The sequence below is a fragment of the Chiloscyllium plagiosum genome, chromosome 4 (genome assembly GCF_004010195.1).
Source record: "Chiloscyllium plagiosum isolate BGI_BamShark_2017 chromosome 4, ASM401019v2, whole genome shotgun sequence".
NCBI lineage: Eukaryota > Metazoa > Chordata > Chondrichthyes > Orectolobiformes > Hemiscylliidae > Chiloscyllium > Chiloscyllium plagiosum.
Window position 1 is genome coordinate 131,144,121 of NC_057713.1, and position 14,385 is coordinate 131,158,505.

The following is a 14,385-nucleotide window of genomic DNA, read 5'->3' on the forward strand; positions in this document are numbered from 1 at the left end:
AACTTGCTAACCCATCCTTCAATCTCCTCATCCAAGTCATTAATAAAAATTACAAAGAGTAGAGGCCCAAGAACAGAGCCCTGTGGAACACCACTCACCACTGACTTCCAGGCACAATATTTTCCTTCCACTACCACTCGCTGTCTTCTGTCGACCAGCCAATTCTGTATCCAGACAGCTAAATTTCCCTGTATCCCATTCCTCCTGACCTTCTGAATGAGCCTACCATGGGGAACCTTATCAAATGCCTTACTGAAGTCCATATATACCACATCCACTGCTTGACCCTCATCAACTTGTCTAGTAACCGCTGGTTAAGATGCTGGTCTAGATTTTTAACTACTTTGAACTTGAAGAAAGAAAAGTGTAACATCAGGGACACTTGGAAGGGTGCTGCTAATCTGCCAATGATAGCCTTTTATGTCTATTCTCCGATGCTGTAAATGACGTATCTTGAAAATGCTAAAGTCCACAGAAGGTGAGTCTTACCAATGCATTGTTTTAAAAGTGTAATCAAATTAATAACTGAAATAAAAATCCACTACTGCCAACAAATGTTTCTCTTAAATACCATGACTCATCAAGAAAGTTGACTTGAAATGGAGGAAGCGACCTAACTGTACTTAATTTGTCTTTAATCCTGGTGTTGTTCACATTGGCTTGTTGTCAATGATTTGTGCTAGCAAGCTGCCCAAGGTTAATAAAGCGGGCTAAATTGGAAAGTTCATCCAAAGTTTTTAATTAGGAGTCTGGCATTACATTGCTCCACGTCTCATCAAAATGTCAGTCGCAGATGACAATTCCTGTTCTAAGATTTCAGTGAGAGTGAATAGTGTGTCACATTGAGAACACAAAACAGATGGATGTAGGAAAGATATTCATTGTTGGTATGGGTGTAAACTTAGGCAGAAGATCATGCTAAGGGCACCCATGCAATCAACAATGAGAGGGAGGGAATTAAAGCAGGTAATTGTAAACATATCAGTGAAACATCAAGCGAAGGGAGATTTATTATCAGAGATCATGTGACAAATATTAGTTGACTAAAGAGAATGGATTTTTGAAGAAAAGGTCCTATTTCGTGAATCTGGTTGAATTATTTGAGCAAAAGATTTGCATGGGGACAAGTAGCAGCCATGTGTACTATCGACAAAGTGCACTGCAGAAATTCACCAAAGATTCTTAGACAGCACCTTCCAAAACCACGACCACTTCCATCCGGAATGACAAGGACAGCAGATACATGGGAACACCACCACCTTGAAGTTCCCCTCTAAGCCACTCACCATCCTGACCTGGAAATATATTGCCATTCCTACACTGTCGCTGGGTTAAAATCCTGGAAAAATGAGATTGCCTGGTAGTTGTGCAGTGTGAATGTTATTTGTCACTTGTCAGCCCAAGCCTAGAGACTGTCCAGGTCTTTGATTCCCTTGCCTAACAAGAATCTCTGCCTGAAAATCATCAATGAATCCATTTCCACCACCATCTGAGGCAGAGAGTTCCAAAGTTGCACAACCTCAGCTCTATCCTCACTTTATAACAATGGCCCCTAGTCTGTACTCACAAACGGAAACATGCTTTTGTAGTCCATCTTGTCAGGACTGTCCAGAATCTTATATACTTCAATCAAATGAACCCTCACTCTAAAACCCCAGTGAAACAAGCCCAGTCTGTCCATCCTATCCCAATATCTGTCATCTTCACTCGCAGTAAATCACGGAAAGGCAGAAGAAAACCAGTTACGAGAAGTTCCAGAGTTAGACTTGCCCCACTACAAGATCCCGTCATTCTACATTTACTCTTTTTAAACAACCAATACCCAGGACATGATTTGCCGCACTCACACTGAGAAGTGTCAAACACGGGCTTACAATTCAGGCAGAATGGAAGAAGGGCTTATGCCCAAAACGTCGATTCTCCTGCTCCTTGGATGCTGCCTGACCTGCTGCGCTTTTCCAGCAACACACTTTCAGAATGGAAATATTAACTTACATCTTCTAGGTCAGAAAAAAGACAACTTTATTATCCACAAAGATAAAAAAAAAAAGAGAATTACAAGCACAGGAACAGGCCCTTTGGCCCTCCAAACCTGTGCTGATCATTATGCCCATGTTAAACTAAAAAACAAACCTTCTGGCCTTATTCAGTCCATATCCTTCCCTATTCATGTAACTATCCAGATGCCTCTTAAACATTGCCAGCATGCCTACTTCCACCAGTGTTCCAGGCTCCTATCACTCACTGCATGAAAACCTTCTCTCGCATATCTCCCTTAAACTTTCCCCCTCTCACCTTGAACCTTTGCCTCCTTGTAATAGAAACTTCAACCCTGGGAAAAAGCCTCTGCCTATCCACCTGATCAATGCCTCTTAGAATTTTGTAACCCTCTATCAGATCTCCCCTCAGCCTCCGTCATTCCAGTGAAAGCAATCCTTGTCTTTTCAACCTTTCCCCATAGCCAATGCCCTCGAGACCAGGCAAAGTCCTGCTGAACCTTCTACGCACTCTTTTCAAAGCTTCCACGTCCTGCTGGTAGCGCGCCAACCAGAATGGCACACAAGACTCCAAATGCGGCCTAGCGAGGGTTTTAGACAGCTTTTCAATAAGGTTTCTAATGACTGGAAAAGTCAAAGACTCTCATACCGGTGAACTCCGCTATTGCACATCATGATGTGGCAGGCTCCCAAGCGACTGCAAAGCTCAGAAGAAACTGACAATAAGCCAACACCAGAGGCACTGCAGGCTGTATAAGCACAGGATGCTGTACGTTTAGACTTGATAAAGGATTCCATCAGCCGATGAAGTTCATCCAAAGCATTGAGGGGCCTCATAAACTGCAAGGAGAAGACAACACCAAAGTCAATACCTTCTCTTCAGGTACCTTAGGGCAGCAGGTTAAGCTGACGAAGAACACAAGCGAACAGAATCATAGCTGCAAAAATCTTTCTGGACTCTACAAGGAAATTAAAGGAATTTATTTTCCTCTAAAAAATTGACATTAGCTTCTACATTCTATAAGACACTAAACATTTTCACAGCTAATAACAATTTTCCAAATTTTAATCCATGCAATGTACGAATGAAACTCACTTGGTTTTAGATATAAAGGTTTTTAACGTTTGTCTTAATTACCTTATCTATTGCAGCTGCTTTGGATGAATTCGGAGGCAAATTTGATTTGACGAGATAGAAAGCCCTGTGGAAAGACTGAAGCCATTAGAAGAAGTTCCCAGAAAAAGTCAAGTAAATAAATCCAGAATAGATCATTTCAGGAGTCCAGCCTATCAAGTTGAAGTAGACTGACAGTTCAGAACACCCACACTGTAGTTCCAGCTCCTGCCACAAATGGGTGCCTTTGGAATGAAGCTTTTAACCTTTGTCATAGAACGAGCAACCAACCCCAATTAGTCATCAGCAGGATCCCAGATTCAATTATATCGATTTTGCTAAGTTCTAGCATACACATAAATACCTCAAACAGAAGTCATTTCAACTTCAGAACTTAATTGAGAAGTTAATTTTGACTTAACAAAACCCATTATCTCGCAGGATCAGCAATAAAATGCCAGAAAGACTCTGCAAATGAATTAGTAAAACAATAAATGTAGTCCCACATTTAAGTTATTTAAAATGAGTCTGTTCTCCACCTTCTCCAGCTCTAGACACTGGTAGCTCTATGTCCTTCTTTATTTAATATACCCAGTAAATTTTGGTACTCCAACCCGTTTTAACAATTTCTCAATGATGAATGAAAGCAGCCTCTGTGGGTGATTCTGTAATCCAGCACGGCCAGGGGTGATGAGCACCTGAGGAGGAGTGTGTACTAGGAACCTGAGCAATTTTATGAGTGCAATATTGTTAGGATATCGACCGGCGTGATTGTGGACAAATCAGGTCCCAGGTTGAAATCTGACTCGATCGATCACATTTTGTTGTGTTTGGTTTTAATGAGGTAGTCTCTCATCAAAATATAAGCACATAATGTTACTTTATTCTAGCAATGGAACTGAAGTTTATGAAGCAAAAGAAATGAAGATAAAATAGACTAAACAAAACGATTCACTTACAGCCCAAACCGGAAGAGTTTGAAACACAAGGTGAAGTATAATTGCAGGAATCACAAAAAACACTTCTTTTATCCCAAAACCCTTGTACATTACCCAAAAGTACCCCTTGTCACGTCAGAAAATCCCTTTGTCTAACACTTAATGGGCTTAATTTGACTTCAACTCCCAGACTGGTAAATCTGATAGTTTCTTCCTGGAGCTATCATACACCTAGCTTAAACATACTCAGTTTTAAATAACTTCTTCAGGGTTTTATCCAAACACCTCCAATAAAGGATGATCACTGACTCCTTCCTCTTCCTGGGTAAATAAATCTAACTATCTTTTCCCTTTCTCAGGAGCCACTTTACACTTTAAAACCTTTGCAAAACTGCCCAAAATTGTAAGTACAACTCAAAAGGTCTCTTTTTCTAAACTATTGGCTTAGCTTAGCTTAGCTTACAGAAACAAAGGAAGCAAGTCCAAAATGTTCGAACAGAAACCTTAAAGTATGTTTCTTTACCTTGCAAGGTTGCAAACCTTCCTAAGGTTAAAAGAAATTATTAGTTCTGAAAGCTAGCTGTCACACATTGTTTAAAATAAAAGCATCATGGGCTGTAGAAACACTCAGAAAGCCCTAGAAAACCATTGTGCAGATCTTCTTGAACTAATAACAAGTAACAGTAGTCAGTGAAACATGCCCAAGATATTCAACAAGATGCCGGAAGAGGATTCAAGACCTCATGGACATATCTAAGGTATCTGGGCTCTCTTACCACTAACATTTGGTAACATGTACACAATCTATGATGACCTCATCCCTTCATATACTCATTCTGCCTCAACAGCTGAGGACTAGGGGACCTCACATCCAATAAGGTAACGTCCAGTACCACTCAAGAACGTTCTACGCGTAAACAATTTTGTCAACTTGGTTTGCACCATTCATTTGTCCATGGGACGTTTAAGTTCAGCAGTCTTCATTGTCTCCAAAGCAGAAGGTAACCTACAAACCAGCAAAGAAATGTAACTCAGGTAGGACCTGCATCTGTTAACCTGGAGCTTTGATATAAGGGAGATGCTGCATGTCAGAAATAGTGAGGGCTGCAGATGCTGAAAAGTCAAGGTTGATAATATGTGGAGCTGGAAAAAGCACAGCAGGTCAATGTTTCAGGCAGGAGCCTTCATCAGAACTCATCAGATTATGAAATCCAGCCTTTGGTCTCAATGGTACAGATTTTCGAGTCAGGTTGATTTGATTTGATTTATTCCTGTCACATGTACCTGGGTACAGTGAAATATTTTGCTTTGCATGCAGCACAGGCAGATCATACCATACAAGGGTATACAGATCATAGAGTGTTTAGTCAGAGCGAGGAATACAAGGTCATGGCCGCACAGCAGGTGCACGAAGGCAAGGTCAACATTAGATTTGAAATTAGATGGGTCCATCCAGCGGTCAGAAACCCTCTCTCTGACCCCGAATGGGCAAAAACACGCACACTCACTCTTTGATTGGTTCGGCTCAGACACCTCCTGTTCTGAAACAGCAGCAACCAATCCAGAAATGCTCTCAGGCAGTAGTAGGGACAAATGTGGAAACCACACCCTCATTGTGAACAGCAGGTGAAGTATTCTGGAGTTTTTTTCTTTAATTCATTCATGGGATGAGGGCATCTCTGGCCTGACCAGCATTTCTTACCTCATCCCTAATTGCCCAGGGGGCAGTTAAGAGTCAAGCACGTTGCTGTGGGTCTGGAGTCACACATAGGCCAGACCAGGTGAGGAGGGTAGTTTCCTTTTGGGTTTTCTGACAATGGTTTCATGGTCATCATTAGGCTCTTAATTCCAGATATCTATTGAATTCAAATTCTACCATGGTAGGATTTGAACCCAGGTTCCCCAGAACATTTCCTGGGTCTCCGAATTAATAGTCCAGCGATAATACCACTGGGCCATCACCTCCCTAGTTTAAGACCCCTGTCGACTCAAACACAAAGACTGAGAAGAGATGGGAATGTGTGCGGAGTGCAAGGTCGGGCAACAGGTGGGTGAATGCGTTTGGGTAGGGGTCAAGAGTAGCAGGTGGGTGAGAAAGTTTGATGCCAGGTAGTGGCAAGAGGCAGGGTACCAGCTGAGTGAGAGGGAATTGGATGGCAGGGAAGTGGATGAGTGTTTTAGCTAGATCAAGGGCAGGAGATGCGGCAGGTAGGATTTGCATCTGTGCTCGGGAGTATCGGATCTTACGGAGACAGATCCGGAGTGTGGGAATGGAATTGGGTCGAGTGTGGGCTGGGTTACTTAGTTGAGGTGATGGGGGTAGAGAGTTGGTGTGGTCAGGTTCAATGGGGTCAGACCAGCGGAGCGTCAGCTCAGTGGCTGTTCTGGGTTGGGCTGTGATAAAAGGGGCTTGCCCAGTCAGGATTGGGGTAGTCATTTCACGGACAATGTGGAGTTGTCAGGCTTGGTGGGGGAGCTATTGTCTGGGCGTGGTCACTTAACTGTTACCAGGAGTTTAGTAGTTTTTAACCTCCAAGTTTCAATGAGTTGGAGTCCTCAGAATTGTCAGGTTTTAAGAGTCATTTCAGAGGTTTACAGATGTTGGGTAATTACAAAGCCCACACAATCCCAACACACAACTCTCATCCAGTCTGCAGAAGCTACCATGTCCCAATCATAATTTCCAGCCAATATTTTGAATTCAACTCAGAACTTTGGAAACTGTAAAGCAGTTAGCAATTAACAGTGACAGTCCAGCTTGGCAGTTCATCAGGCTCTAAGTGGATTGCTGAATAGGGAATAATTACTGTAAGATGGACATTGACTGAGTCATTGTAATACGAGAATTTAATTAAAATGTGCTCTCTGGAAAGCACAGACAAAAAGGAGCTTAAAATAGCATATGAGGTAAGTACCTACAAATAAGTATAGACTCAGATAAGCTAAGGAGCAAAGATAAAAAACTCTAATCACTAAACTGCACCAGAGATTTTGCAACAGCATTCAGAGTCCAATTCTGATGGAACTGACCTCAAACATTATCTTAGTTTCTCTGCAGATGCTGCCTGGCCTGTGTATTTGCTGCGTTTACTTTTTTTTTATGAATCTGGTGAGGTATAGCATAGCAAGTTTGGTGAATAATACAGTTTTGGTGAATCTCTACATCAGGGAATGGTACACATTAGGATCTTGCCATAAATACATCACTACATTAATATTTAAACGAGCTAGATTAATTAGTTTTAAAAACCCTAAAAATAAACCAACTCAAGTTATGACATGAAACTTTAATCAGATGGAAAAAAAATTGAGTCAGATTTATAACAAAAACACTAGAGAAACTCAACAAGTCTGGCAGCATTTTCTGAAGAAGGGGAATATTCACTCTTGTGTTTCTCTCCAATTTCTGCTTGTGTTACAACATCCAGAGTTCTTTATTTTATTCAAGGTTGTTTTGTAGTGGGTGTATTACATTTGCAGTCCTGAGAGCTTGGAGATAGCAATGTGATCACAATGCACCACTTGTGTGGGCAGGGTCTGTAATTGAGAAACTTTGGCTCAGATGTTGAATTCTTTTAAAATTCGTTCACAGGACGTGTGTTCTGAGGAAGGGTCACTGGACATTAACTCTGATATCTCACCACAGCTGCTATTTTTATTTATTCATTCATGGGATGAGGGCATCACTGGCCAGACCAGCATTTACTGTTCACCCCAGAGAGCAGTCAAACTGTCAATTACATTGCTATGGGTCTGGAGTCACGTGTTGGCCAGACCAGGGAAGGATGGGAGACAAGCAGGAGGCTAGAAGAACAGAGCAAACCAGGCAGCATCAGGAGGTGGAGGACTCAATATTTCAAGTATAACCACTTTCAGGATGATAGCTTCCTTCCCTGAAGGACATTAGTGAACCAGATGGGTTTTTCCAACAATCAGCAATGGGTTCATGGTCATCAATAGACTCTTAATCCCAGAGATTTTTTAAAAATTGAGCTCAAATTCCACCATCTGCCGTGGCAGGATTTGAACCCACTCTGGATTTATACATGAATGATAATACCATTAGGCCAACTCCTTATCACATCAAACATGTTTTGTATTCTTCGTGGGACATGGGCGTCGCTGGTTCCTCAGTATTGTTTCCCTTACCTTCGTTTCCTTCGAGGGCCAAGGTCATGAGACACTGGGGCAGGAGAGGCCTTGACATTTGGTCTCAGCACATTGACTAGGTTAGGCAATGGTTTAGAGTTGGTTAGTCGTTAAGAACAAGAAGATGCGGTTGGCTCCGGCAAATAAGGCCAGTTGTGACGCAGCAGAGGAGAGACCTCAGCTGTCATCATGGTCTGACAGGTCTGATAGGTCTGAGGTACTTACTGACCAATGAGAGCAAAGAGTGTAGGAAGGCTGGGGAAATTTTCCAATGTGCTAGGTGTCACAATGGGGCACAGGGAAAGAGGCTGACAACACTGTCCACCATTCACTCCCCCAACAGATACATCTCAGCCATATACAAGCACAAAAGAGTTCAAATGCCAGAAAGGGTGGCACAGTGGCTCAGCGGTTAGCACTGTTTCCTCACAGCACCAGGGACCCAGGTTCGATTCCAGCCTTGGGGTTGTGTAGAATTTGCACATTCTCCCTGTGTCTGTGTCGATTTCCTTTGGGTGCTCTATCTTCCAAAGATGTGCAGGTGAGGTGAATTGACCATGCTAAATTACCCAAAGTGTTCAGGGATGTGTAGGTTAGGTGCATTAGTCTGGGGTAAATATAGGGAATGGGTATGGGTGGGTTACTCTTTGGAGGGTCGATGTGGTCTTGTTGGGCTGAAGGGCCTGTTTCCACACTGTATGGCTTATAAGATTCTATGAACTCTTATTTATACCCTGAGCTGCCACCAAATACCTGCGGGGTCAGGGATACTTGGTGCCCATTGGGTCATTGCTGATTTCTCATGCGGGTTGCTACCTGCTGCTGACAGAAATGCCTCTGACCTCTCCTGCAATTAGCCAGAGCCTGGCCACCATGTTTCCAGCTACACCCCGGGCTGTGTTATAATTCTGCCCATAAAATCCTGACAGGGGCACCACCTTGCTGCTTGAGTCCACACCAGCCGGACAAAGCAATCCCACACAGATACACCCAGGTTTACCAACAGTTCAAAGCAAGGTGGGAGAGCAAACCCCCCACCCAGAGATGGATGCCAAAAGGCTACAGTTGGACATAAACAATTTAAGGTGAATGGGCAATGCCAACTGCAATACCAAGTGAAGATTAGATTAGGTTACTTACAGTGTGGTAACAGGCCCTTCGGCCCAACAAGTCCACACTGACCCGTCGAAGCGCAACCCACCCAGACCCATTCCCCTACATTTACCCCTTACCTAACACTACGGGCAATTTAGCATGGCCAATTCACCTGACCTGCACATTTTTGGACTGTGGGAGGAAACCGGAGCACCCGGAGGCAGATCCACGCAGACACGGGGAGAATGTGCAAACTCCACACAGTCAGTTGCCTGAGGCGGGAATTGAACCCAGGTCTCTGGCGCTGTGAGGCAACAGTGCTAACCACTGTGCTACCGTGCCGCCCACAAAGAAAGAAACGTGAGATTATCTACGTTTGTAGGAAAAAATAGAAAAGCAGGATTCTTTTGTTAGAGAGCTCAGACTTATAAATCTCGGTATTCAGAGGAATTTAGATGCACGATTCATAGAAAATTAACATAACATACAAGCAATTAGAAAGGCAATTAAGTTGGAAGATGGCCGTAAGGGACTTATTAAAAGGTTCTGAGACCACATTTAGAGCATCATGCACAATTCTGGTCTCCTGATTCAAGGAAGATGCTTACTATGGTGAAGGTGCAATAAGGGCCCCCCAGATTGACTGATTCCAGAGGGGAAATTGAGTAGCTTTAAATTCATGCGAGTTTGGAATAATGAAGAAACTATCTGTGATAGTCCAATAGTAAACAAGAGGCAGGGCTGGAGGACCCAGCGGGAGCTTTTGATCCTCCAACCAATCAGGGGTGGCATGGTGGCTCAGTGGTTAGCACTGCTGCCTCACAGGGTCAGGGACCCGGGTAAGATTCCACCCTCAGGTGACTGTCTGTGTGGAGTTTGCACATTCTCATAGCAGGTCAGGTAGCATCCGTGGAGAGAGAGCAAGCTAATGTTCCTAGCCTGGATGACTCTTCATCACAGCTCTCTCTCCGTGGATGCTGACTGACCTGCTGTGATCTCCAGCAAAATGCGAAATCCAGTTGGTCTTGCGTCTTGCGTGATTAAAAACACAAAGTGCTTGAGAAACTCAGCAGGTCTGGCAACAGCTTTGGGGAGAGAAACGGAGTTAATGTGTTTTGTCCAATGACCCTTCTTCAGAACTGATCTTGTGCCTGTGCAGACCCATCACAGGCAGCAATAAGAGCAGCCGAGGTGAGCTGAGTGAAAGGGCTGCCTCAGTTTGTCGGTGAATTTGTTCCGGTCTGTTTCTCATCCATTTGGCCATCTAGCCCTCAGCCTTATAAACTCACACCCCTCCCCAGCCACTAATCAGTCTCTTCTACCATCCTTAAAACCCGTACCTCCATCTACCCCCATGACCCTTTGTAACCCCACTCTGCCAGCTGTTGTTAATGATATCATGATATCACTTATAGTTATGTCAGCTTTTTAAAAAGCTGGAATCAATATAATCATGATGCAAGTTGGAGTTACGTGATGTGTTTTCATCTCATTATCCACTGTTGAAAGGCTTGGCAAAATATTCCGTTGCAAATGGTCTCTTTTGAATGAATTTCAATATTAAAAAGCACATACCAACTAGAAACATTTATCACAAAGTTTAGGATGATCTTGTCCTTACCTGAGCTTTTGACAGTATCGTTTTACATTCTCAAGGGAGGTTGCATTGATCTGTGCTTGGAATTCCTCCACGGACACATTGTCTGTATAGTAATATCCCTCCATGCTTTCCATCGCTAAATGAGAAAGACACGTTTATTTCTCAGATTTAGGAAATCTAAGCAGTATCAAGGAAAGGAAGACAGAAATTGCTAAATTATGATATGTGCAAAGTATCCAAGACCTTGTGTGAAGAGTACTGGGTGAACTTTAAGGCCTCCTCCGTTCTGTAACCTTTGAGGAAGTTGCAAAAAATTGTAGCTCTCAAGATGGAAGAACACTTTCAATGCTTGTCGATTCCCTTCTACTTTATACATGATAGGATTATCTGCAGAAAACAGATTTTAAAAAAAGTGAATGCAGGTTACCAGAAACTAGCAAATGTGCAGCAGCAAACTCTTCCATTTGTTTTCCCAAAGCCTGTCTCCATGGCACAAGTCAGGAGTGTGACGGAATACTCCCCACTCACTCCCCATTCCATGCTTGATACCATCCAGGACAAAGCAGCCTGCTTGATTGGCACCATATCCACAAATATTCACTCACTTCATCATTGACGCACATTGGTGGCAGTGTATACCATCTGCAGGTTGTACCACATAAGCAGCTCCCCAAAGCTCCTCTGAAAGCCCCTTGCAAATCTATGACTCTGCCAACCAGGAGGATAAGGAGAGTCGATGTATGGAACACCACCAGCTGCAATGTTCCCTCCATATCCCACACCATCCTCAGCTGCAACAACATTGTCATTCCTTCACTGTGGCTGGGTCCAAATTCTAGAACTCCCTTCCTGCCATCCCTGTTGGTGTTACCCTAACAATGTTCAAGAAGGCAGCTCACTACCATATCTTCAACGGCAATTAGAGAAGCATCATAAATCTTGGCCACCCCAGCCACGTTGACATCCCAAGGATGAATTAAAAAACAACATATTCTCCTCACTTCAAAGGCAGATCACTCAGGCAAAGAGGGGAGATCTAACAGAAACTTACGAGATAATGCATGGCTTGGAAAGAGTGGACGCTGGGAGGTTGTTTCCATCAGGTGGGGATATTGGGACCTGTTGGCACAGCCTTAGAATTAGAGGGAGTCAATTTAGAATGGAAATGAGGAGACACTTCTTTAGCCAGAGAGTGGTGGGCCTGTGGAATTCATTGCCATGGTGCGCAGTGGAGGCCGGGACGTTAAATGTCTTCAAGGCAGAGATTGAGAAATTCTTAAACTTGCAAGGAATTAAGGGATACGGGGAGAGTGCGGGTAAGTGGTGTTGAAATGCCCATCAGCCATGATTGAATGGCAGAGTGGATTCGATGGGCCAAATGGCCTTACTTCCACTCCTAGTCTTATAGTCTTACGGTCTTACAAGCAGTCAACTGTCCTGAACTCAACAATGCAAGGCTGAAAACTTTAGTTGACCAGCTCAACTGGCAGTTTTCACTGTTATTATGTTTGGTCGAAGGGTCACAGGACCCAAAACATGAACTCTGCTTTCTCTCCACAGGTATTGCCAGAGCTGCTTGGTTTCCCCAACAATTTGTTTTCATGGCAGCTTTCATTGCTTGACCGTATCATGGTTTGTAGCAGGCAGGTAGAGTCAGAGAATCCCTACAGTGTGGAAGCAAGGCTATTCAGCCCATTGAGTCCACACTGACTGTCTAAAGAGCATCCCACCCCTCCTACCCAATAACCCTACATTTCCTATGGCTAATCCACCTAACAGTGCACATCCCTGGACACTATGGGCAATTTCCCATGGCCAATCTGTCCTAACCTGCACATTGCCACAACTGTGGGAGGAAACCAGAGCACCTAGAGAAAACCCAACAGACACTGGGAGAATGTGCACACTCCACATAGACAGTCGCCCGAGGCTGGAATCAAACCTAGGTCCCTGGCGCTGTGAGGCAGCAGTGCTAACCACTGAGCCACTGTGCTGCCCCAGATTACATGCATAAAATCAGTCTCAATCACTCACAGCAGTACAGTAGCCAGGCAAAATTGTCAGGGGGAGTTATTCAATCATCTCAATATCCAGTGGAAACTGTAGTGTCATTTTATACATACCACAATTATACCCAATCAGCAGAACACCAACCTGCCATAACATGTAAGGTACAGAACGCCCACAGCCTTAGGGATTGGAGACTGTAACTTGCAGGAGATCTTCTCTACATGTTGAGGAATTTGCTTTATATAGTGAACTCCAGTCCTCTGGCAGCATGATGTGGTCGTGAACATCAAAACCATTTGAGATGCCTTGGAGAGTTGCAGTACTACCAATCCCCCGTCTGAGTTACTGTCACTGACGGGGAGGAAGGATGACTCTACTACGTCTTTGGCAGAAGGTAAGCTTAATCTTGATAAACTGAAAAGGTCTATTAAATAGCACTTACCAGCAAAGTGACAATGCATTGCAGTCTTTTGTGACTGATCAGGTTCAGTTTAGAAGTAAGTACGCATAGCTGTTAGCTACACTGACCTGAGCATTGGCAGCTGGTATTGCAATATAGCAGCCTGGTTAGATCTATGGAGGAAGAGTCGATGATAGACTGATGGGCAGAGCTAACCTCATGATGTCAATTAACTCCATCAGATACTAGCTGCCTTACATAACATCACCCTCCAAATTGTTTTCCTAGATTTCTACATATTTATCAAATTGTTTTGAAAAGCAAAGTAGATTTACCCCATCTCTCCCCTGAGTCTCTACTTGGTTGGGTTGAAAATCTGCTGTATGAAGATGAAATATTCAGAGGGAGTTTGTTGCTATACAAGAATCTTGGCAGGTCTTTGGTTTTCCTGAATGCCCTTTGCAAAGATTTAGAGAATCATTTAGAGCATTTTAGTTTCTTCAAATTGTGCCAGCACAGGTATCAGTAATTCTGAATGTAATCCTCTCTTTTTGCTATTTTAATGATGTATACTTGCATGTAATTCTTCTAATCTCGCCTGGATTCATTGGGAATTTTTTCAGGTTAAGTCATAGACATAAAGCTAACTATTGTTACTTTGCCTCTTCTTAAACATCTGAGCTGATTGTATCAAGTGTTAATCCCTAATTTGGGATGGTTGTCATATCATGGATACCGATGAACAGTTTTTGAATATTGGAAGATAGTAGAATTTATTTGGAAGATAATAGAATAATTTTTCTAAACCTATGTAAAATCATCTGATATCTCAGTCACGAGAAGTCAACAAATCTCAACGTAACAAATCTTGGATATTTTCTCAGGATCAAAAACATTCCTCAGAGATTGAGAAGGTTTCCCTGTTATTGAGTAGAGACACATTGATCAATGGTATTTGGCTTCTGCGGTGATTGGGGATTTTTTTTTCCTCATAAGATGAGGACCTCACTGACTGGGCCAGAGTATTTAATAGCTAGCTACCGTACGTCTACATTACATGATAGCCTCTTGTGAGACATCAG

General features: G+C 43.2%; 1 protein-coding gene across 2 annotated transcripts in view; it reads right to left on the bottom strand.

Moving 5' to 3' along the window:
* The window catches only part of prex2 (phosphatidylinositol-3,4,5-trisphosphate-dependent Rac exchange factor 2), a 352,480-nt gene that overhangs the window by 72,876 nt on the left and 265,219 nt on the right, over positions 1-14,385 (bottom strand). Inside the window, exons 34-37 of one of the 2 annotated variants that reach the window (XM_043689237.1) lie at positions 11,137-11,280; positions 10,915-11,029; positions 3,136-3,199; positions 2,647-2,837 (exon numbers count right to left, since the gene is read on the bottom strand). In XM_043689237.1, coding sequence (XP_043545172.1) covers positions 2,647-2,837; positions 3,136-3,199; positions 10,915-11,029; positions 11,137-11,280 — 514 coding nt within the window. The remainder of the gene's footprint in view (positions 1-2,646; positions 2,838-3,135; positions 3,200-10,914; positions 11,030-11,136; positions 11,281-14,385) is intronic. The other variant, XM_043689238.1, reaches the window with a different exon arrangement.